This window comes from Peromyscus californicus, unplaced genomic scaffold (genome assembly GCF_007827085.1).
Source record: "Peromyscus californicus insignis strain IS unplaced genomic scaffold, ASM782708v3 Scaffold_21__1_contigs__length_65335640, whole genome shotgun sequence".
Classification (NCBI taxonomy): Eukaryota; Metazoa; Chordata; class Mammalia; order Rodentia; family Cricetidae; genus Peromyscus; species Peromyscus californicus.
The window spans coordinates 44,165,245-44,191,652 of record NW_026294514.1 but is presented as its reverse complement, the minus strand read 5'-3'; the positions used below and the strand labels follow the sequence as shown (position 1 = coordinate 44,191,652).

The following is a 26,408-nucleotide window of genomic DNA, read 5'->3' as shown; positions in this document are numbered from 1 at the left end:
GGGCTGCAATGGTTAACGGTGTCAACTAGACAGATCTAGGGTCACCCAGGACTATAAACAAACCTCTGCGAGAGTCTGTAAACTTTCTATACTGGGTTAAGTGAGGTGGACTACAGACCCTGAATGTGAGTAACACCATTACAGGGGCTAGGTCCTGAAGAGAACAAAAAGAAAGAACTGAGCACCAGCACTGATGGCTGTTTCCTGCCTGCAGATGCAACATGACTATCAGCTACCACTGCCAGACCAGACTGTTCCTCAAACTGTAAGCAAAATCAAGTTTTCTTCCTAAAGCAGCCCATGTCAGTACTTTGTGAAAACAAGGGGTTCTAATGCACAACACTGACCTTTCAAGTTTCACATTTGAGAAGGGGAGCTGACTTCAAAGATGAAGAGATGCTTACCTCAATTTGCTCTGAGCTTCTCTTGCTGACACTATTCTTTCCCATAATCTCTCCAATGCCCAACCAAGCTCACCTCTAATATAAAAAATCTGGACCTGATATATTTTACTAAAATATTTATTCTATTTTTTTCTTGACATTAAAATTTACTTCAAACTGAGTTTTCAAACCCCATCCTGCACAATCCAACTTGACTTTCAAAAAGGAAGACACATGCCTCCCTCAGTAAAGCAGGCAATATTCAACAACAGGCAAATACAAAGTCCTCAAGTGTTGCTTAAGAACTAAGAAAGTGCTGAGCAAAGCATTTGCCTCACACACATAAGAACATAGGCTCAATCCCCAGTACTGGGGCAAAAACAATTGAGAGAAAAATCATACTGTTAGCCCAGTGTTAACTACAAAATGATATATATGAAGCTAATAGTGTGTGTGTGTCAGGGTGGGGGGGGGTTCTAATGACTTAAATAAAAAATTTCAATTCTCAAAAAAATTTTATGTGGGGTGCAGTGCACGCCTTTAATCCCAGTAGATGGAGGATAGGACAATGAAATAAGCAAAATAAAGATTCAACATGCTATGACTCTTACCAACCAATAGTAACATTTCCTTAACACCTCAATGTGTGTCAAGACAACATACCAGTTTATGTTATACACTGTCCACTAGTTTACATTCCTTTGCCTGTCTGCAGTAGCCCCATCAGGATTTCCACTTTAATAACTGTGTGGGGGCAATTAGAAAGGAGTCAGGCACTAGACACAGAAAGCAAGGGTGAACTCTACGGCAGAGCAAGTATTTGCAATGAAGCTCTGAGAAGAGAGAACTAAAGAACATTCTTCTATCACTATTTTGAGTGAAGGGTGTCAATACATAAAGATGGTATACAGATAAACTATGACTATGCTGTCAGAATTAAAGTTTTAATTTGTAAATTGAAGTATCTGAAAAACAATGTTCCCTGGATTTTTTTTTCTTCCTACTCCAACAGCAAATGTATGGTTTCTCTAAAGAATTAGAAATTTAAATAAAAGTTTGGTTGGTTGGTTGGTTGGTTGGTTGGTTGGTTTCTTTGTTTGTAACAGGCCTCACCACATAGCCCTAGCTAGCCTGGGAACTAGCTATGTAGACCAGGATGGCCCTGAACTCACCAAGAGCTCTGCCTGCCTCTGCCTCCCTAGTGTTGGGATTAAAGGTGTGCACCACTGCACCAATACACTCAGCTAATAAAAGGTATTTTTAAAGCCTTCTTAGGAGGCTAGAGATGGTACAGTGGTTAAAAAACACTGGCTGATCTTCCAGAAGACCTGGGTGTGATTCCTAGCACCAACATGGTGGCTCACAACTATCTGTAACTCTGGTTCCAGGGGATCCAATATCCTCTTCTGACCTCTATTGGCCCAAGGCACATGTGGTGCACAAACATACAACATGTAGACTAAACACCCATACACATAAACTTAAAGTAAATTTTAAAGCCTTATTATATGCATATCCTCTTCTAAGCCAAATCAAAGTATAAGAACGTACAGCATTTAACTATTAATCTTAATAATATTTCTGAACTTTCCAGTAGTAATAAATGCTAACAAGAATTACACAGAACCCATTCAACCAGCAAACTCAGTTACCCTAACCTTATTAGCATTCAAGCACATACATGCAGATTTAAATTTTGGCCTCATTTTTAGCCATGATTTTTAAAAAAATCCCAGGGCACTGCAAGTAAACAATGACAGTTATAAAGGTTACTATTCTTGTATCTTTTCTTTCCTACAAACACAAATGCTTGTTGAAAAGCAGTGTTTGCTAGCTCCTACCTACTATATATCTGCTATGCTAATTCAAACAAGCTACAAATTCAATGTTCAGCTTATGCTCCGCAAAGCTCATTCACGGGAAAAATTACACCAATTTGATATTGTTCACTTACTTATATCCGCTCAACGCCTGTGACTCTACTGATCATTGTTTCAGAACTTGTCAATTCTACTGTCATTTTAAATACAGTCTAAAATGTAAGTTCTGGAGATGGAGAAGCTCGGCCAGTAAACTGAGCCCACAGGAAGTCCTGGGCTCTACCCCCAGCACAGAACCAGGTGCAGTAGCTCACACCTGCAATCTGAGGACTTCTCAGTAGAGGCAGGAGGATAAGAAGTTCAAGGTCATCCTTGGCTACATTAGTGAGTGAGCTGAGAAGCCAATCTAGGCAACATGAGATCCAGTCTGGGGAAAAAAAAATTAATCCTAACTATTTATTAATACACTCAATAGTACTCATCTGCTTAGGTATCTACATTAACTTACTAACACTAGTAGACTCCTACTTCTGTTAGCTCCTATGACAAACCTGCTTCACCTCTTTTAGTTCCCTGGGGTCACTCTTCGTGTGATAACTGGCAGGTGTTGCAACTGTATTGCTGACGCTGCTCATTGAAGTGACAGTTGAAGCAATCCCTGGTAGAGTTTTACCCTGAGGTAGCATGGGAAAAATATTCTCAGATTCATACCAAACTCATTTCTCCTGCATGATATTGGGAACGACTAACAAATAGCTTTAGCCTGTAAAACACTGACATCTTATTCCATAAAAATAATGCATCAGAAACAGAACATCAAATCAAAACAACATTTCTGAACTGGCTTTTCATATCTCTCACACAAAATTAGGTATGGCCTTTTGTACACCTTCACTTAGAAAATGTATATATTAAAAAAAACTCACACTTGTCATTATCTAAAAAATATTCAGTTTCGTGTTCTCTTACCTTTGATAACAATGAGAAAATTTTTCCCTTTAAAGCTAAAAAATGCTAATGATTTGTAATCGTCTCTTATACTCAGTGACCCTGTTACCTCCCAAATACACACCAGCCAATAAAAACCCAGAGATTCATATAACACTCTGGTTAGCCTACCATAACTCTACAGTTCCCTACTTACCTTTCAAATTCTCTTACTAGTTAAAAAATAATAACTCAAAAAGCTTGGCACAAAGTAATACTTAATAGCCATCCAATTTAACTGAATAAATATAAATAAGTCAATTTACTGTGTCACAAGACTACAAACTGAAACTATTTGGTTCTATACTATATATTCTAATAAATATACACTACCAGCATACTTCTTCGCAACATTTTTGTTGATGGTGCACATTTGGAAATGTATTGAGTGTTCATCTTTACTTAGTTCATGCAAGATATGATTAACAAAACCATACCTGAGGTAAACTCACAAAACCCCATCTAGGCATCAGATTATTCAATAATGCCTAAACTTCCAAAAACACAAATCTTATACTAAACCTAAGATAAACACACAGAAAGGAGTAGGTAATTTTAGTAAAAAGCTAAAAAGAAACTAATATCAAAACACTGACATTTAGAACCTTCATCAACTTCACCTATACATAATACTGAACAGGGCATTATCAACGAGTCTTATTTCCACAAAGAGTAATATGGACAAGGTGTTTTGTGTATACTTCTAGGTAGTTAAAAAGGGGTTTAAGCACCAAAAAACTTTCATTTTATTCCAGGTCACATGATGAAGGATGAGATGCACCATTAAACTAAACCCCTGACAGGACATACATGTGATCAAACGGACTGTATCCTCATAGATGACACTAATTAACATTTCTTTACAATCTGCAGGTGAGTAGCAACAGCAGAATGAGCTTAAGGGAGAACCGTATTTCCAAAAATACTCCTCAAACACTTGCAGAAGTAACTGTTCTCCAGTCGAGTTTCCGTGGTGATGGGATCTAACACAGGACTAGTGGTATGATAAACCTGCCTGCCACCTACCCACTAAGTTACATCCTCATCACATCTCATCTTGTATGTGAATCTTGAAATGGAAATTCTAACATGTGAAAATACCCACCAACTATCAGAAGGGCTCACTCCTAAACTACAAGCACTCAAGATGCCAAGACAGGAGGACTACCACAAACTTGAGGATAGCCTGCCTGCTCACACAGTGAGTTCCACACCATCCTGGGACAGAGCCCTGCCTTCCAAAACCACCAAACAAAAATTTAACAGCAAGGCTAAGGACCATCAGAGTAACAATTTCAATACTGATGTCAAAACAATACTTCAGGAGGTCTATATAAGGATCTGCTACACAGTAATTAATACCTTGTCTTAAAGTATTGTCTATCTAGTGCCCAGACTGTCACCCTGACTGAAAGGATCCAAAGTTTTGTTTGGTTTAGTTTTATAGACACGGTACCTTGTAGCATAGGCTGACCCAGAACTCATAGTAATCCTCCTGCTTCCACTTTCAAAGTACTGGGATTATAGGGATGAGCAGCCAGTGCCACACTTCCAAAGTTTAAGGAATGATCCTAAGTCTGGGCCTTTTGCTTGGTCATATTATATCAAAAAAGTTCCTAAAGCGGGGGAGAGATTGCTAAGGGTGGTTAAGAATACCGGCTGCTCTTCTGGAGGACCGGGGTTAGATTCCCAGTAGCCCATGGTAGCTCCCAACCACCTATAACTCTAGTTCCAGGAGACTGAATGCCCTCTTCTGGCCTCTGTGGATACCAAGTACACAGGTAGTGCATGAAGGCAATCATGCATACAGTTAAAATAGTTTGTTTTTCAAAAGAAAGTTCCTAAGTCAGCTGTGACTGATATAATAACTGGTCAAAATGCTGAGAACATGTGACTGTCAAATGCTAATCCACACAGGACATAGAGAGCATCCTCTCCACAGCTCTAGGAAAAACACACGGGAAAAAAAAATGTTAATGCTGGAAGAAGGGGAGCGCAGTGTGAAGCTCTGACTTCCCAGCAAGACAAGCATGTGACAGACACTCTTCAATTGACAGCAGCTGTGACTACCTACACAAGAGATCCACAGGACTGAGCCTGCCAAAATCCATCACAGAAAGCTGCAGAGCTCATGGAGCCCCACTCCATCCCGAGGGTTTACACTTGGTTAACTGTTGCTGAGGAAGGAGAGACATTTTTCTTGGTTGATCATTACAAAGGTGAACATCAAAAAAAAAAAAAAAAACAAAACAAAAAAAAAAAAAGCCGGGCGGTGGTGGCGCACGCCTTTAATCCCAGCACTCGGGAGGCAGAGCCAGGCGGATCTCTGTGAGTTCGAGGCCAGCCTGGGCTACCAAGTGAGTTCCAGGAAAAGGCGCAAAGCTACACAGAGAAACCCTGTCTCGAAAAACCAAAAAAAACAAAGGTGAACATAGCCCTGTAAACAAAATGGCACCCATCCTCCTGTCATCTCCTGAATGAAAAAGGCATGAAAGCACACGTAAGACCAGTTGGATAAAAAACAGGAACTAATGAGTGGGCAGAAGAAAAAAGAGGCAATAGGAGATGAATATGATCAAAACATATAATGTGCATTTATGAAGACAAAACAAGGAAACCTATTATATACAACTAATACATGTAATTAAAAATTAAGGTTACTAGTGGTTACTTGAGTCAAAATGGCTCAAGAACCAACCTGAAGAGCCTCCTACCAACCAATCTAATAATGTAGTTGTGGCAGCTCACAACTGACTCAGTTTCCCAGTTTGAATCTGAAGTCTATTCTGAGTCAACAGAGTTCAAGCTTGTTTGCTCAAGGACTGTGAGAAAGTTCTGATTAGTCCAGAGTCTCCTTGAAGGGCTGTGAGAAAGTCCTGATTAGCCCACAGGAAGGAACATATTATCTAGCTAGATGCAGGCTGCTGGTGCCGGCCGGAGGTACATCGAGATACAAAATGAAACTGCCTGCTCTTTGACGCAAGGCAGAATAGATAGTGGTTGAATGCCTGTACTGTGCATTGTTCTACCTCTGTCCTTCAAGACTTTATAAGCTGGCTGTGAAATAAACGGGGCTGCTGGCATTGACCAGCAGACCTCTCGACTCTTTTCTGTCTTCTTCATTGTCTCTACAACCCGCATGCCTCTACCTAGCTACCCAGCTGACTGTCTGCAGGCTCCGACATGTAGTAATTGTATGACTTCAGAGCACAAATGCTTATTTGAATGTGTGTGCATGAGAGAGAGACACAGGTGTATTTACAGGTTCATATATGTGCATGTGACATGCACATGGAAACCCAAGGCTGAGGTTGGGTGTCTTCCTCAATCTCTTTCCACCCTATTTTCCAAGAGGCCTCTCCCTAAACCTGGGCTTCACCAATTCAGCAAGGATGGAGTCAGTGAGCTCCAGGGATCTGTCTCCTCTCCAGTGGGAGTCAGTAGAGACAACTCCAGTGCTGAAGTTACAGATACACACAGCACCTGTTGTGCTTTTTATATGAGTGCTAGGGATTCAAACTCAGGTCTTAGTACCTGAAAGCACTATACCAACTTAGGGATCTCCCCAGCTTCTGAAGGCATGAATTATACTTTTTTTTTTTTAAAAGATTTATTTATTATGTATACAGTGTTCTGTTTGCATGTATCCCTGCAGGCCAGAAGAGGGAGCCAGATCTCATTACAGATGGTTGTGAGCCACCATGTGGGTGCTGGGAATTGAACTCAGGACCTCTGGAAGAACAGCCAGTGTTCTTAACCTCTAAGCCATCTCTCCAGCCCCGAATTATACTTTTTATGTATACTAATCCATTATATATAATTATATTGCAAGTAAAAGAGGGGAGGGGAGACAGGAAATGGAGGTAAAGCTTATATATCACCAGAGCAGAGATATGCTTGTAAATAGGAGGAAAACTATAAAGTTAAAAAGGGGACACACAGGGAGACCCAAGAGGAAAGGGGGATAAATATGATCAAAATACAATGGATACGTGTATGAAATTTTCAAAATATATTTTTTACAATAACTGTTAATTAAGCCAGGCATGGTAACAGACAACTTTAATCACAGCAGGCTGGTCTCTAAGAGTTACAGGCCAGCCTGGTCTACATAGTGAGTTCCAGGACAGTCAGGGCTATGTAGAGACCCTGTCTTTAAATAAAAACAAACAAACAAACAAAAAGTAATGATAAAATAGCTTATAACCTGCCTTTGTAAACTGTTATTAGATGAAAATCACTCACCTAAATGCTGTAGCTGAACTTTAATGCTATGCACTTCACCAACAACATCTACAACCACCACCAAAAACAAATCTAAATTTGATCAAGCTTCTAGGATCCAACTTCCAATACGAAATATTAGACAAAGAAACTACGTAACAGGAGAATGCTATCATACAAACCTATCATGTGGAGGACTAGGGAGATGTCTCTGGTTAAGAACAGCTGCTGCTCTTCCCCAGGACCAAGTGGTTCACAACTGTCTGTAACTCTAGCTCCAGGGGATCCAACACCCTGTTCTGACTTCTGCAGGTACTCACAAGCACATGGCAAACACATACACAAATAAATAAGTATCTTAAAAAAACAAGCCTAGCATGCAGCAAAGTCTATAGGCAAACCTAGTTCATGTATTACTTTTAGGAAAGCAAAGCAAAAAGGAGGCCACTAAATTAAAGATATAAATCATCTGCATTGTTTGGATTTCCTTTTAATTTCAATTCAAACAGACTACAAAAAAGGACATTTTAATGACATCTAGAGGACAAATCTGAATGCTGCTTGGACAGCTTAATGAATGTGAACACATTAAAATTTAAAGGTATAATATGAAAACATTAGAACTCTTCCGTGGGTCTGTAAGTCCTTAGAGAATTACACATGTTAATGAATAAAATCAAATGTCTAGGATGTGTCTTAAAATTATACATAAAGCCAAGCATGGTGGCAGCTTTTGATGCCAGCATTGGGAAGCTGAGGCAGGAAAAATAACCAATTCTCTGGGCTACAAAGATGACAAGTAAAACCCAAAGGTTTATGACCTAGCAATTATAAAAGCTGGTCATGGACTCCTAGTGAGAGTATACCCCTCTTTCTAATGTATGTCATTTTCTGTCTAATCCTTAGCTTTTAAAAAACAAAAAACAAAAACAAAAAGCTTTATAAGCAGATGCTCCAATTTAATATACAACAAATATAAGTAGTCCAAATAACAGGAAGACACTCTGCTGCTAACTTATGGAGGTTTGGGATCTGATAGTGTCGAGGAATACTCTGATGTTACTAACCAGCCTTTGGGTTATAGGTACCTATTCTAGAAAGAATCCAGCCACAAATTACTGTTCTGCTTCACAGCAGAGAAACTGAGAGGATTCACTTAGTATCTGATCAAGGGGTAAAATGGGTCCCCAGTACTTTCTTCCATAGCTGTGGGCTGGCTTCTCTGGTATGTCCACATGCCTGTTCCTCCTCATGGTCTGGAAAACAAGCTCAACTGCCTATCAATTTCTTGCTGGCTTGCAAAGCAGTAAGAACCTCTCTGAATCACATTAATACCTGGCTCTAACTTCCTCAGACTTAATTTTTCAGTCTTAACTTGTCCAATATCCAGAGTATAATGGATAACACCCAATGAAAGATAAACAGATCTGTGTTTAATAAACTATTATAAGATAATGGTAAAAACAAACAAAAAACCCTCAAGCGAAATAACCTCCAAATGTAATTTTAAAGTAATGTCAATCCAGATAAATTTATTACTTTGTTATTAAATGTAAAAAGCAATGGAGGCTATTAAACATTTTTGAACCAACAAAAAGAAAAAGGAAACTAATATGGAAAAGTACAAACACCATACTTTTTACTCTTGGCTATTATAACTCAGATTCACTTTAAAAGGATGTGTTGAAAATTCAATGAGTTATTTGTTCAATACCTAATTAACATTCAAGAGCATCTTCATTTCAGCTTTCTTAAATATAGTTTACTTTTGAACAGAGCAAATACGTTACTAGATCAAAGCAAGAATCATGTGACACTATAAACCATATTATACCAATTATATTTACCCACATTATTTCATATATTTCAACACACGTAAAAACAATCCCTCCTACAAACCATAAGAAAAACTTCAAATCCACAAGGCTGAAGAGATAGCTCGTCAAGTGATTAAGAGCACAGGACCTAGGTTCCATCTCCAGGTTCCATCTCCAGCACACACCCACATAACAGCTCACAGCCACCTCTAACACCTGTTTCAGGGGAATCCTCACCCTCTTCTGTCTGAGGGCGACAGCACACAAGTGGTGCAGACATACATGAAAGCAAAGCAACCACATGCATACAATAAAATTCTTAAATCAGAAAGAAGACAGGAATAAAGTAACCACACCCACCCAACAGACCACAGGCCACTGGTCTGCTTTTACTAAACACATCTATCCCTCAAGCCACAAAAGTGTAACTGCTTAATACTAATCAATAAACAAAACAAACCATTTACTAATAAAACTGAATTTAATCAAAAAACAAAAAAAATCAAAATATTTCACAAAGGCTAAACTGTAAAAAAAAAAACCCACTTATTCCTATAATTATATTTTATCCCAAGAATGTTGTTACTGTTACTCAAAAAGAGGTTCTAATACAATCTTTCCTAATTATATTTATGTATGCATATCTAAAAAATAAGATTTGAGAGTATTCCCAGAGTTTCTTCCCACCCTGAAATTTGGACCAACCAACTAATATGCATTTCTTCTTAGTCAAACAAAATATTATAAAACGCAAACAGCATTATCAAGCTTTTTCAAACTTAAGTCTCATTAGATGGACTTGCCACCCCAAGTCCAAAATCAGACGCTGATAATCAACTATCTGATGATTCTTACTTACCAGTTTATCATTTTCATTCGGCATTTCAAATACACATCTCAATTTAGAATCCATTAATTCGTCAGGTTTTGCCTCTTTCCACTTAAAAAAAAAAATACATAAGATAAGAGATTGTGGCAAACAGGTTTATCTAAAGGAATAATCAAAGCTGAACGTGGTTGCTCAGAAAACTGCTAAGGGTATAGCTCATCTAGGGTACAAGGCTGGAGTGCTTGCTAATTGCCACAATCACCTGTCCATGTCCCTGGACCTTTAGAAGTTGCTGACCTACTATCGCCATCAATTAAAATGACAGTGGCATTGGGCCCTGGGCCCAAAACACGGCTCAGAAGGAAAGGCACCTGCTGCCACCACTGCTGACCTGAGTTCAATCCTAGGAATCCATAAGGCAGAATGAGAACCAACTCTGCCAAGCTGTCCTCTGATCCCCACATGCCCCGTAGAATACCCAATCAAACAAATAAAAATGTAATGAAAAGAATGATAATGACATTAGCAATACACATGACTTTTTTCTGCATGTTTGCATTTCTAAATGGTTTCTAAGAAAACAGTATTTCAAGTATTTCCGTTCTTCAATTTTGTTCTGGACAGACTTACAGATATTTAATTTTGGGAAGAAAATCAAGATTTTTGAGAGCGAAACAAAACCCAAACTTTAAACTATTATCTCCAAAAATAATTTCTGTACTTCTACACTTACTTACCACAGCTTCCATATCTGAAATATTTGGTGGAGCAAAAATTGTCTGTACCATGAACTTATGTTTACTCTTTTCATTTGGATCATAATCAAAGGGCTGTAGCATTACTAAATAAAAAGAAAAGACACATTATCTTTGACATTTTATCTCCTATTACCTCAGTAACACAAATTTAAAGAAAATCAAGATGGGTTCAAAACTCAAATATTATTATTCATTCTCAACTTTATAACTTTCAATTATTAAATTCATTTCTGTGATGATTTTAATTTAGACAATTGAGACATTGTTCTAATACAACTAGTTTTTCTAAACTGGATTTTAAACAATTACTCAGAGTGTATTCATTTGTTTAGACCTGATTTTAAGAAAACAAAGGAAATCATAACTTCTTGATTCTAGAATCCCAATAGCATCCACGTTTTATGTCTTTAGATCTGAGTAGGCTGCAAGTTTTAAGGCTCCATGAGTTCAATCAGCATGCTAAATCTATGTGACACAAATATAAGATAGGAGATAATAAATTAGTAATTAAGATGTATATGACATCTCTGTAGTTCTTCAAAATATTCCCAATGGATCTTTTATAATTTGCTATTTTAATATTCCATGTGCTTAAAAATAAAAGCTGTAGCCGGGTGGTGGTGGCGCACGCCTTTAATCCCAGCACTTGGGAGGCAGCGGCAGGCAGATCTTTGTGAGTTCGAGGCCAGCCTGGTCTACAAAGCGAGTTCCAGGAAAGGCACAAAGCTACACAGAGAAACCCTGTCTCGAACCCCCCCCCCCCAAAAAACTAATAAAATAAATAAATAAACAAACAAATAAATAAATAAAAGCTGTAGAATTGTGTTAAAATTTTTGGAACATTATCATGAGTCACTGAGGGTTTTAATTCAAGTATTTCTATGCCATGCTACCCAAACTGATCCCCATGATCTAACATAACAAACAGGAAATCCATGTGTTTTCCTGCTCCCTTTGTAATTTACAAAAAGAAAAAAAAGAACTACTGTTTTACAAAGGAAGTCTCTGTGTGAGGCCAGAGGCTCTCTCACAAGTAAGCTACATGGAGCCACACACAGCCTCCTCAGCCTTGCTGCCTATTTCTCAACGATGGCAGATGCTGTTACACAGTACTGTCTCTTTAGAAGGGCTGCCTGGGGAAGGACTGAACAGTTTACAGAGGACATTTCGATAGCACCAGCAGACTCCACAGCAGGTATAAATGGTGCAGATAAGGAACTGTAAGCAATACACAAAGGAGGAAGAGCAGTGCAGTTTTCAAGGCAAGACCCCGTTGGCATTTACACTGAACATCATAAAGACTCATTGATTTTGTAAGTGGGCCCAAAACAGGTACATTTTTAAGCAAAAGACTCAAAACATTTCTTCTGTAGTTGCACAAAACATGCTATAACAACAAAACCGTGCTGTGTTCAAAGATAAACTAGTGAAAACACAGAATATGGTGATGAGCTATAGAAATAAAGAACAGACGTGAAGTTTCAAGTTAACATTAATCAATCATACACCCACACACAAAATGAGAGGGAAAAAGTTTCAGTCAACTTTTTTATAGCAAGATACCCAAAGAACACCTTTAAACACAAACTGCAGCCAAATAATAAACAGATGAAAACACTATTAAAGGCATGAACTGCTACCTGAAACAGTCACAATTGACCCGGGGTCAATAATTCCACTGTTGGGCCTCACACAGTACCGGCGAGGTGCTGTAGTCTTCACTTTGAAACACACCTTTCTATCCGATGGATTTCGCAATTTAAGATTTGTAGTGACTACATCTGTGAAGGGGCCTGTAAGGTTTAAAAACAAGAGAATTAAAACTGGATTCACAACAAAAGTAGAATTCAAGATTAAATTAATATAATCTCAATCTCATTTTCTACAAAAAAAAAAAACAAGAACTATATTTTTCCATCTTTTGATAATTCCAACCACAAAATTACTCTATGATTTTAGTTCTCTCGTTCTGATTACGTTTATTCATGTTTGTGTGTTCTGCCTATGAGCAAGTGCGTGCCACAGTGCCTGTGTGGAGACCAGAAGATGTTTTGGGATTGGTGCTCTCCTCCCGTTATGTGGGTACCAGAAACCGAACTCAGGCCCTCGGGCATAGCAACAAGCCATCTCCACCAAAAGCCACCTTTCTATTTCTATTCTTACAGGGTGTTCATGTCACATGACTGACAGAATTCCCCAGTGGTCTTCACCAGTGCTCCTCTTCACATTCACAAGGCCAACTGTAACAGTTTCTGATCTGAAAACTCCAAAAGCTAATAGTATTCACGCTTCTCTTCAATCATCCACTCACATACTTATGAATAATGTGTCATATCTAGATACAAAGTTTTTGTCTTAAAGCTTTGGTTCTGTACTCAACAAAATGAGAAGGACATAGAAATCAAAAAGCTGATCCAGCTCTACTTAACCAGTATATCCTCATTTTTTTAAAATGGGCTATGAGATGTGAAGATAAATGTATTTGCTTTTGGCTGAAAAGCCAAGACAGATTATACAGTCCAGTTTACACAGCAAGAATTTCTTATTGATTTGAAGGCAGAAGACAAACCTAAAAACAACATGTCAAATAGAAAATGGTAAGCCTATACCATTAACTACTCCAAAAATCATTTTAAATGGTCTTTTGAAAAACAATTTTAAGCTTTTGTTTTTTATTTGTCAAAGACAACTACTATAAAAGCCTACCTGCTTTTACTTAAATCTTTTTTCATCCACATATTTGTGTTTAGAGTGTATGTTTACATGGATTGAACATCAGCTTTCAAGCTTGGCAGCAAGCTCCCTTAATCACTGAGTCACCTTCTAACCCTGTTCGTTTAAATCTTAAACAAAAATCATGTTCTTTTATAAAACTTTATTTAGAATGTCATACTTTAAAATCCAGATTGAGAAAATTCTCCAACCAACTATGTTCAATAAATAGTTTGACTGAATGTTGGGAAATTGTCTAAGACAAAGACTTCCAGAAAAGCAAAAGAGGCATTCATTATAGATTGCAGAAAATAGAAACAAACAGATCTGCCTAATGCTTAACATGAGAAAACAAAGTACTTCACAAAAGTGGGGTGATTTAAAAAGTGCTTAGTTCAGTATAAGCTATTCGTTCATTCTATAGACTACCTTACACCCTTTGTTGCTCCCAAACTGCTTGTCTCTTTGAGAAGCAAATGATTTAACATCTCTACAATACAATGAATCAAGATTAAAAAAGGGGGGGAGGACCTCCAACCTGTCCACTTTACTAGAAATAAATACATCTGAAAGGGGTAAAGCAAGGCATTCCCTCCTCACTAGTCTCAATGCCCATAAATCACAACAGTAACTGGGAGCTTGCAATGTGGTAGGCCTCTACAGCTGACCCTTCTGATCAGCTTGCACATAATTTTAAAAATAACTATATATTTTCAATCAACAAACTCCTAAGAATTGTATGTGTTCTGAAAAAAGTACTTAATGTATTACCCAACAGGGAATATATATTCCTAACATAAAAATGTAAAGATGAAATAATACAACCAAAGGACAAAGAATCTCTCCAGAACAAAATGCTTAGACATGTTAACCTTATGAAAACAATGTCATGAATCCTATTAGAAGACACCCAGAGAGTACACTAGAGATTCTTTACTCTAATGTGTCCTGGGCAAGCCTCAGTCTGAGGCCATAGTTTCTTCTCAGAATGGAAAATTAAAGAGTACTACTAACCATAAGCAAAATAGCCAAACGTTATGGCTAACAGAGACTCTGCTGCTTGGTTCAAAGTAACATCTGGTCCAAATTTTAAGCCATAGAATTCTTTGAGAATCTGATGAAAGCTATAACCTACCATTAAAGGCATGCATAGGCATATATCCACAAAAACTTAACAATGAATTCATAAAAGCTAAGACTGTTATAGGAGCTGTTATCACCCTACTACCAGAAACACACACTCTCTCTCTCTCTCTCAATCACACACACACACACACACACACACACACACACACACACACACACACCCCCTTTACAGATCTCAGAAAAAGGGAGGTTATATAAACTGAAGGTGCTATAAGGCACAAACACAATCTTTTACCTAAAGATAAAATATTTTCCCTTGGCATAATAGCTGGGTGGTTCGAGAGGAGGAGTGGGTATATAAAATGGTAAACATTCTGCAATGCCAGGCAATCCCACAGAACAATTACATTTTATCCTACTGAACTTTCAAATGTTCATCCTGTTATGATTTGGGTTTTGAATGTCCCCCAAAGGCCTACTCTCCAGACTGACAAAACTGGGAGATGATAGACTCTTTCACTGGCTGAGGAGATATATCCTTTTAGAGGATCGTTAAGACCCAACTCTTCCAGGCTATTCTGCTTTCTGGACATTTTATGAGAGGTTTTACTCTGCCACAAACTCCAACCACAATATGTTACCTGGTCACATTGTTCTCTAGTCTATGTCTAAACTTGATAGTGTATTACTATTTCAAAACAAAACACAATATAGGAAAAATCTCTTTTTGAGGACAACTTTGTTAAAACAGGAAATTTTTTCAACCCTGTAAAAGTGAAGGTCACCATTACAAAACTTACTCTATCAACAACAATGCCATGCTTAAGTTACCAGTGCAACTCATGTGTATTAGTTCGCAAACATTCACCCGTGATTCACTGACCTGACCCCACCATAAGTATATTACATTTTGTTCTTCTATAATGGTAAAGTCATTAATCCTGTCTTATTTCTCTTAAATCCAAACTTATTCAAGTAGGTATAAGCATATATCTATTGCTGTGAAGAGCTACCATGACCATGGCAATCTTCTAACGGAAAACATTTAATTGGGGCTGGCTTACATTTCAGACAGAAGTTTAGTCCATTATCATGATGGCATATTTTACTAGAAAAATATCTTTTAGTTCATTTTGTTATAATGAGAGCATTATATTAAATTTGTGTATGTGAGTAGATAATTTTATTTTGAGATAATAAGGAGCACATAATACAAACTTTTGCTTTAAATGAAGGGAGAGATGGTCCTCAAGTTCAGTTCCCAGCACCCATGTTGGGTAGCTCACACCCACCTGCAACCCCAGCTCCAGGAGATTCGACACCCTCTTCAGGACCCTGCAAGCACCTTCCACTCATGCACATCGTCCTACACAGACAGACAAGACCTCTTTCTCACCCTGAACAGTGACTGCATTGATATATTTCCTTTTTAAAAATCATTTGAAGGCCAGGCAGTGGTGGCGCACACCTTTAATCCAAGCACTCAGAAGGCAGAGCCAGGCGGATCTCTATGATTTCGAGGCCAGCTTGGTCTACAGAGCGAGATCCAGGAGAAACCCTGTCTCGAAGGGAAAAAAAGAAAGAAAAGAAAAAGAAAAAAGTGAAAACACAGATTTTGCAGAAAATGTAAGCTTTTGAGCAATTTATGTTAAGAAATGAATGTTTCTATTCAGCGAGTTTCTAAAACTTAGCCCCCCAGATAGAAGTCTATCATTTATCCCAAATGAATAGCTTAAAATGTAGGAAACAACTACTGAAATGGCCCATCTTAAGGTCACCTAATGATTTAAGAATACTCAGTATCAATCACAGTGCCACTGTGTGACATGCATTTCTTTTCTGAGTGAAAAATCAGTTCACAGTGAAAAGCATTCTATTAAAAAAAATGGTATGTACATTAAACATACACAGCTTTCACAGATTTGTATTTTTATTATGGGGGAAAAAACCTTTACCTTTAAACTATGTAAGGTGTTCTTTAAGCAGCTGTCAAGTTTCCTAACTTCCTCAAGTGTCAGTGGCATTAAGCCAAAATGGATCTAAGTCCGGGAATAAGTTGGAAAAGCTTTGAAACTGAGATTGCAATTGTTTTTATTTACTTTTAAGTAATCTAAGAAATCCTACCAGGACTGGAGAGATGGCTCTACAGTTTACTTGTTATAAACCAGATATACATTCTAGCACATGGGAGGCAGAGGCAGGCAGAGCTCCGAGTTTGAGGCCAGCCTGGTCTACAGAGTGAGTTCCAGGGCTGCTAAAGCTGTAAAGAAATCCTGCCTCAAAAAAACAAACAAGTTCTTGTAGGGGACCCAGGGTTCAGTTCCTAGTACCCACACGGTGGAGACCCAGTGAATGCCCTCTTCTGACTCCTGTGAACACCAGGCACACATGTGGTGCACAAACATACACTAGCAAAGCACTCATACACAGAAAATAAAATCTTTCAAAAAAAATTTTAAGGAATTCTGACTATGGTTCTAAAAATAAGCTAAAAATAGAACCATTCTAAGTTTTAAAATTTTCATCCATCCCTAATGATGTGGATTACTGATAATAAATTTTTTTCAATTGTCAAGCTAAGCTCAGCTACAAAGAGAATCAACCAGGGATAGGAAGTACTTTGCTTCCTCCTTTATTGCGACAATCTTCATAAAGAACCTGAAATCAGTGTACCATGAACACTCAGATGCATCCACAGATTGGATTCCATCAATACTGTGCTGTGTTTCAGACAGTTTCTACGCAAGCCTTTGGGCACACAATGCTTTAAGAGTCTCTAGCATTTCTGCATGTACTCCTATCCTTTCAAGAAAAGTCCTATGAGATAATGCCTCCTTCCTGAGATCAGATGGTATGCTTACTGCCCCAGATAGTCTCCAACTAAGGTCAGGTAAATTTCCATGCAGCACACCATGAAAGATTTAAGATTCTCTAGCTCAGGGTTTCTGAGCGCTATGTAAAGCCACTCTCTGGATAGCTCCAATTGGAAGCCACTACTAAGGAAAAACGCCACAATTACAGAAGTTCTTGCAGTGCCATGAATAACAAAATAGTCCTTTTACTCCAATTCAGCTGTTTTCAAGTCTTCTAAGATCCATGAAATTGTAGCAAGCTAACTTTTCAGTCTTTTCACAGTTGCTGACTTTCTCAGTTCTTCACTATGGGACAGACTATGTTAGTGACTTCTTCTACATAGCAGCACCAAGTTCAATACCAAAGAATAGATCTTTAAAAGGGATCATGCTGCCGGGCGGTGGTGGCGCACGCCTTTAATCCCAGCACTCGGGAGGCAGAGCCAGGCGGATCTCTGTGAGTTCGAGGCCAGCCTGGGCTACCAAGTGAGTTCCAGGAAAAGGCGCAAAGCTACACAGAGAAACCCTGTCTCGAAAAACCAAAAAAATAAAATAAAATAAAATAAATAAAATAAAATAAAATAAAAAAGGGATCATGCTGACTATACAATTCATATGAAATATAATCCATACATATTTCATGGTATTTCACATTTTTCCTAGTATGTGTATGCCTTCTCCCATTCATTCTATTACACCATAACCTCCTAAAGAAACATTTAATTCATTGCTGACTAAATTGAAGCTAACAAGCTTTGAGTCTTTTTGCTACTCAAATACATATCTGATGAACCATGTCAGAAATATGGCTGTCATTTTTAAACAAGAAATCATAAAAAGCAAAAGTATACATGTTTTACTTCAAATGTATAACTCTTGGTCTTCATAAATCATTCTAGCTTTACACTTTTATTTTTGACTGTACTATACCTTTACTGTACTTTTATCAGAATACAAAAAGTAAAAATCCTAATGAAGAGGACTGGATATTTTCCATGTAAAATACATAAATAAAAGTGAGGACTTCCCAGTATCTTTTCACAGGTTTTGTCCAACTAAGCTGTAAGTAACACTGGCTAAACAGTTTCCCAAGTCAGGCATGGTGATTCACACCTTAATCTCAGCACTCAGGAGGAAGGAGTTCAGGACTAGCCTGTCTACACAGTGAGTTTCAGGACAACCAGGGCTATGTAAGAGAGCCTATCTCCAAAAAGAGTGGAAGTCAAACCAGGTCTGATTCCAGAGTCTCAACTATACTTATTTCCATAAACATATCATGTAGATTTCTGGAGCATTAGAGCAGTCAAATTAGCATTATATAATATATTTATTTCCTTTAGCCACACAGGTTAATGTTAAACACTTCCTGAAATAAATATTTAAGTATTTTACATCCAAGAAAACACTATATTGCTAATTTCTTTTCATCTTAACTTTTTATGTGCTATTTTGACTGCATGTATGCTGTGTTTGCCTGGTTCCTGTGAAGGCAAGAAGAGGGTGTCAGATCCCCTGGAAATGCAGTTAGATTGTTATAAACTGCCATGTGCTGCTGGAAATAGAATCCAGGTCTTTTGGAAGAGCAACAGGTGCTTTTAACTGCTGAGCCTTGTCTCCAGCCCCTACAAATTTCTTAAGCAAGGAAGTTGCCTTAATTTATTTACCTGTTCCATACTGTGCTGAAATATGAAGACTATTTCTATTTCATTGACTGCTGTATCTCCAGCAGTTACAACAAATGCCTGACATCATAGTTACTGGTAAGCATTACTGTACAAATACTGTTGAACAAATAAACTGTCCCATTTTCTAGAAAAACAAATTGAATATGTATATGGGTATCTTGTCTCATGTACATCTATCTGCACATCAAAAAAGGGCATGGGATTCTTCAGGAGTAGTTGTGAACTGCCATTTGTGTACTGGGAATTGAACTCAGGACCCCTGGAAGAGCAGCCAGTGCTCTTATCCACTAAGCCACCACTCCAGCCAGAAAATGTGTTCTACTTCTATTCAGAAAAGGTTTAGTTAAAACACTAAAAAATAGCCCTTTATAAAATTTCATTAAAGTATGAATCTTGAGATTAATGCTTAAACCAAGATTTCATAATTTGACTGAAGTCTCTAAAATTTAAAAGTTTTAATTATTTAAACTGCTTGCTACATTTATTTATCCATACTGCATTATAGAAGTAAAGTTTCCAAAAATCTTATGAAAAACTCACCAAAATGCACTTAACCGAGAGGCAGTCAGAGTGTGGTCATTTGACAGAGGGAGGGAGAGAGGGAGGAGGAAGCGAGGGAGGAGGACAACAGGTCTGCCCACACAATAGGTTAAATTCACCGTTAAAAGTTACCAATGAGCAGGAACCATGTCTTTTATTTTTTTTTAAATCACTTTCCAATACCACAGTGTTATTATGGGCATGTAAATCCAATATCCACTTGTCACCTTCACAAAAGAAAGCAATTTTAATGAAAAGCTAAAATAATTATTCTTTTCATTGTTCTCAAAAACTCTTGGGGAGGGGTAAGACTGGTTTCTATTATTGGTGTATTATAGCTTTTTAAAAACAACGTAATGTAGAATACTGAATTAATGGTTTAAAATCTAAAGCCATTAATTAACTAGGTGACTGATCCCCCAAAATGATCTAACCTCTTTCATTAATAGAGGCCATCTCTATTAATGAAATGGTCTCTTAAGGTTCCTCTCATCTCTAAAATTAAGTGACACTATGATCAACTTATCTTAACGGTGTCTTCTCAATGGTAAATAAAGATGGCAGATGGTAATTCCATTCTGAAACATTTTGTATTTAACTTGTATTTAACTGTCTCTTCTCAACTAACCGCCTTCTGCATGCACTGGCCCAAATCTGTCACTTGTCTTAAGTACCTTCAAGAGTAGAGGCTATCTACATTCACCTGTGTCTAAAGTCAAGGCATAAATATTTTAACTTGTCAGTCATCAGAATATAAAAAAGCTAGCCCTTCCAGTGGCCAACTATATATTTTCCCTTTGTCATTTAAATCGCTTATTTAGGCCTCCCATAACTCACAGACACCAAAATCTGTGGGTGCTCACTCAGATCTATTATATAAAATGCCAAATATATTTCATACACATAACCTATGTATGGCCCACCACTATTCTTTAAAGAGTATATAGATTACAATACCAAATACAAAGTTAATACTATGCCAATTGTTGATATATGTTAGCAATAATTAAAAAAAAAAGTCTAGACATGCTCAATACAGACTTTTAAATACCTTTCCTTTTGAGTGGTTACTTGAATCTCAAGGTGTGGAATCTGTGGACAGTGTCAACTGTTGTTTTTTCAGGTGTAATTCTGTTCTTACTCATAGTTTGGTATTTGAGGGGAGTTGTTTTTGTTTGTTTGTTTGTCCAGACAGGATCTCTTCTGTGTATCCCTGGCTGTCCTGGAACTTGCTCTGTAAACCAGGCTGGCACTGAACTCAGAGATCCACCTGCCTCTGCCTCAGCAGTGCTGGAATTAAAAGCGTGCACCACCACCACTCAGCTAGTAATTCTTTTTAATCCTAAAATAGTGGTCCACTGAACCAATCCACACTATCTGAGGAGGAGGGATCTTAAACTTACTTGTTTAATCCTATGTGCAGGAGCAATTCTTAGAGAAATAAGTATCACCAAATACATCTAATAAAATTCTCACAAAAAGCCAGCAACTGATGGCAATATACCACTTTTGTATGCAGTTTGATTCAATGTTTCCAAAGTTGGGGGCTGGAGAGATGGCTCAGAGGTTAAGAGCACTGACTGCTCTTCCAGAGGTCCTCAGTTCAATTCCCAGCATCCACATGGTGGCTCACAACCATCTATAATGAGATCTGACTCCCTCTTATGGCATGCAGGCATACATACAGGCAGAACACTGTGTACATAATAAATAAATCTTTAAAAAAAATGTTTCCAAAGTTTTTACAGATTAGGTTTTATTATTTTTTTTTATTTTTAATTTTTATTTTGTGTGTGATGAGTACATGTGTACTGGTGCCACAATGCAAATGTGGGGGTCAGAGGACAATTTGAGAAAATATGTCCTTTCCTTCCTCTCTGTGGGTCATGGGGACAAGCGTCTTTACCCACTGAGCCATCCTACCACCCAGATTAAACTAAGTACAATTTAAATTGTAAATCAGCACATGTCAACCTAAACCAAAAAGATTCTCCCAACATCAAACAACTTTTGTGGAAGTAGCATTGCAATGGGAACACTTCTAACATAAACAGTGTGTATATTCAATTAGTCTGAGTAAAGGGAAGGTATAAAATTACTACATCATTTTGAAGCAATAATCCTAGGCAGTAAGTATCAATAATACAAGTGGTAATAGTCCAAAGTGTCTATGGCAGCTAGATATTGAATGAACACCCTTACAGAAAGAAGTACTTTCTGTGGAAGGTTACAGTGGCCTTTGTGTAAGGTTGTGGATCTGGCAATCTTTGGTGATAGCTCATTAAGCATGGAGTCAATTCCTTTGTATTTCATTGTTTTGTTTTCATTATCAAAGTTTGATAAAAGTCATTCCCTTTCAAGTTTAACTTTCACAGATGTTACACCACAATCTTTATATACATTTCCTATTAAACTGTAGAAATAATAATAATTCTCATTATAACCACTAAATATTCACTGTAGCAATCTCAAAAAACAAAGTAAAAATATAAAAAACAAGACACACTAATCCCAATAGAATGAACAGAGAGCAATCTTCCAGCCTTTTTTCTATATGTTTATGTATATGTCTATATATTTATGTACCTTTCAATGAAGACTGTCACCAATCAGTTTATCACTACAAGCAGAACAGATGTGACACAAAATACTTCTGGCCACAAATACTGAAATCCAAGACTAATCAAGCTCCTTTAATCGAATCAAAACTTACAGAAAATACATTAAGACATCTGGATAGGAGACATTCTGTCAGGCAATACAGTCTTTTCAACAAATCAATGGCAGATTTAAAGGGACAGAAAAGGATGGTGAGAAATATCACTTAAGATTAAGACAAATGCATAGCACACAGCAACCTAATGCTATGCACATATTTAAAGAAACAACTAAAAGCAGAAGTATAATTGGGAAACTTCCAGATTGACTATTAGACACTTTTAAAGATTCACTGTTGAGCTTTAAATAAGAACATCATGACATGCAAAGAAAATGTTCCCTTTTTGTTGTTAGAAATACAATCTCAGGTAACAAGAAATGAAATATAGGCTATAGAGTATTTGTTTTAAAAGTACTTAGGCAAGTACTAGTGCTATATCTCAGTGGCAGAATGCTTGCCTAGTATGCATGAAGTCTGGGACTTGATTCCAGTACATACCCCCAAAAAAGCAAACAAAAATTTGCAAATATGTAAATCAAGATATTAATGATATGCTTAAATTATTAAGTCACATTTTTTAAAAAGCATACAATGTAGTAATACTTGGAAACTTCCCTAAGTTTAAATTTTTGAATGATCTGAGTCATATTCCAGTAAATCTAGTAAGTAAACAGGCATTTGTAAGTAATACTTCTTTTAGGTTTCATTTTCTTTCAAAAACAACTTTTTATAATTCTAAGGAAAGCCAAATCCTCCATCTCAGAAGAGCAAATAAGCCATCACAGGACAGTCCCTCAAAAGACACAAAGTCAACAAGGAAAGGGGATCAGGAGGTGTCCAACAAAGTTAAAAGGATGCCTGGCCAGCAGGATTCCTTCACTGACCATTTCTGCATGGTTAAGAACTTTTTTTTTAAGCCAGGTATAGTGTTGTACACCTTTGATCCCAACACTGAGAAAGCAGAGGCATGCACATCTCTTGAGTTCTAAGTCACCCAGGGCTACATAAAAAGAAACCGTGAAAAGATAAGGGAGGGATGATGGAGAGAAAGAGGTCAAAGGATACAAAGTAGCAGACTGCATGCAGGAAGAACAAGTCTAGAGACCTAATAATGCACAAGACATTCATTCAACTGTGCTGTGTCTGGATTCCTGACACATGACAAACTTTAACTAATTGGGGGAGGGGTAAAGAGGGGTAGAAGAACAATTTGCTTCATTCCTGCAGCCACTTATTACCTACATATATCCCATAACGTCATGTTAGATACCTGTGATGGACCATACTGTCAACTTGACAGGATCTAGAATCACCAGAGATAAGCCTCTGTGCATACCAGTAAGGGGTGACTTAGGTTAGGTTCACTGAGGTAGGAAAACCCACGTGAACTGAGGGGCACTATTCCACAAGTTCAAGTCCTAGACTAAATAAAAAGGAGAAACACAGGTAAGCACTCATCGTCACTCTCTGCTTCCTGACTGGGGAGTCAATGTAAAACCTCAAGCTCCTGTCACCAATTTCCTACTACGATGGATTGTACCTCCTCAAACTGTTAAGCTGAATGAAATAAGCCTTTCTTCCTAGGCTGCCTGCCCCATGTATTTTCCCAGCAATGATAAAAACTATTGTCTTGTATGCATTGACAAAATTTTGAGGGAAAAGAATCTGAAATAAAGCAATATTACCAATTACCACTGTTAACAATTTAGAAAATACCAAATTCTAAAGAACTTATATCAAGTTTTCCCAATTTTTTATACACATGTCCCCTTCTTATCCATGAGGATTATGTCCCAAACTGCCCCCCAATGGATGCCTAAAATCAAAACCAATTATCAAGTCATATAATTTAATGCCTTTTCCATTTTAACTAAGCCTGTACCACACACCATGGCCACACACTTTCACCATTTGAGGTACAACAGCAAAACAGAGCACAATTCCTTCCCTTCTTCACTACTTTACGGAGAGAGGCCTTTCTTATTGTAGATCTTTGCAACATCAGCATAGAATTTCGTTCTTTCCCTGGTAAGCTGAGAACTTTGCACTTCAGGGAAACACTGTGGCTTCTCTTGGGCATATCCAGGCATACTGAAATTGCCAGCACTACTGCTGATTTTTTAAGGCCATTTTTAAGTAAAAATAAAGTAAGGTAAGGGTAACTTGAAAACAAATGTTATGATACCAACAATCTGGTAAGAAAATGTCTGAGTAACTGGCTGGTGGGCAGACCTGCAGTATGGAAATAACTGGTCCAACAGATACGTCCTTGGCAAGAAGGAGCAAGACAAAGCTAGGTTTTATCCTCCAACTCAGAAGGACACAAATTTAAACTTGTGAATGTTTATGTCTGGAATTTTTCCCCTTCTATTTTGGGACCACAGTTGATCACAAACCACAGATAGCAAAACTTACAAACGGGAGTGGGGGGGGTGACTACTGCGTATTTTCCCACTTGATTAAAATGACTTTTTAGGTAACTTTAGGTATTTGTAATTGTGTGTGTACAGGTACACATGTGCAAGCATGTGCAGACAAAAGAATAAACTTAGTTAGGTGTGTCATCAGGAACACCATCATCCACTTCCTCTGAGACAGTCTCTCCCTGGCCTGGACCTTACCAACTAGGCTGGACTGACTGGCCAGCAAGCCCCCAAGGATCCTGTCTGTCTCTGCAGTGCTAGGCTTAGAAGCACCCATACCTCCCTTCCACCTGGGTGCTGGGAATCCAAGCTCAGGTTCTCGTGCTTGCAAGGCAAGCATTTACTGACTCATCTTCCTAGCCTCTCACCTCCTTTTTAGAGAAGGTTTCATGTAGCCCAGGCTAGCTCCAACTCCAGATTCTCTTCTTCCTTCTACCTTCCAAGTGCTAGGATTGTAAGCTTGTATCATCAATGCCAACAAGCCAAGCTAAATGACTTTCTGATAATTACATGCAGTCACAAATCTTCAAAAGCCGCGCCCCCCAAAAAACCCTCTTATCACTGACTTTACAAAAAGTACAAAAACCAAACCATCTTAGTCAACTCTTTACAAAATACCCTAGCTCTCATTATTTAGAACTATGAAAGTTCAAAACACAGGTATGTGCAATAGTCAAGTAAAAAACCCAACTGCAAAGAGACCCAAAATTTTTTTTTAAAGAAAATTCCAATTACAGGTAAAATTATCCCCCAAAAATTCAATTAATCCACATCTATATACACTTACAGAACCAAATGCCCTACCTGACACCTCCTCTGCATGTCACACCAGCAGAAGCATGGTCTTCTTCCTTCTACCCTTCTCCCGTATACCCTATAGAGTATGTTACCAGTCCTCGTCCAGACACCCAGTGTTTCTCAGCTCAGTGAACAGTACCACCATCCTTCCATCTCTATGCACTCCATCTATGAAACCACACCTCTCTCAGTGCACACATCTATTTTGACCTTTAATTATTTCCAACACCAATGGCCATCTCACTTCTAATACCAATTTGCATGGCTACCATTGTTTTCTTTTCTTTTTTTAAGTTTTTTTTGAGACAGGGTTTCTCTGTGTAGTTTTGTGCCTGTCCTGGATCTCACTCTGTAGACCAGGCTGGTCTCAAACTCAGAGACCCACCTGGCTCTGCCTCCCGAATGCTGGGATTAAAGGCGTGCGCCACCACCGCCCGGCCTACCATTGTTTCTTAATGAAACACAAAATACCCGAGCCCACCCTTTACAGCTGTGCCCCCCCCCACCAAAAAAAAAATTAAAATGCACACACTTAAATAAAATCCCTCAGTGGCTTAGGACAAAAAAAAATAAAACTTTTAACTGACCTACCAAACCAGAACTACACACACCTTGGTCATTTCTACTACTACCATCTGGAACCCTTTCAGCTGAACATCATGTGCTCCCTCCTACCACAGGACACTGTACCTACATTTCTTTCTTTCTCTAGGTTAGCAGTTCTCAACCTTCCTAAATGCTATGACCCTTTAATGCAGTTCCTCATGTTGTCACAACCCACAACCATACAATTGTTTTCACTGCTACTTCGTGACTAATTTTGCTGTTATGAATT

General features: G+C 38.0%; 1 protein-coding gene across 1 annotated transcript in view; it reads right to left on the bottom strand.

Moving 5' to 3' along the window:
• Positions 1 to 26,408, bottom strand: part of Vapa (VAMP associated protein A) — a 34,569-nt gene that overhangs the window by 3,170 nt on the left and 4,991 nt on the right. Inside the window, exons 2-4 of the mRNA XM_052750219.1 lie at positions 12,459 to 12,611; positions 10,798 to 10,901; positions 10,091 to 10,171 (exon numbers count right to left, since the gene is read on the bottom strand). Of these exons, the coding sequence (XP_052606179.1) occupies positions 10,091 to 10,171; positions 10,798 to 10,901; positions 12,459 to 12,611 (338 nt within the window). The remainder of the gene's footprint in view (positions 1 to 10,090; positions 10,172 to 10,797; positions 10,902 to 12,458; positions 12,612 to 26,408) is intronic.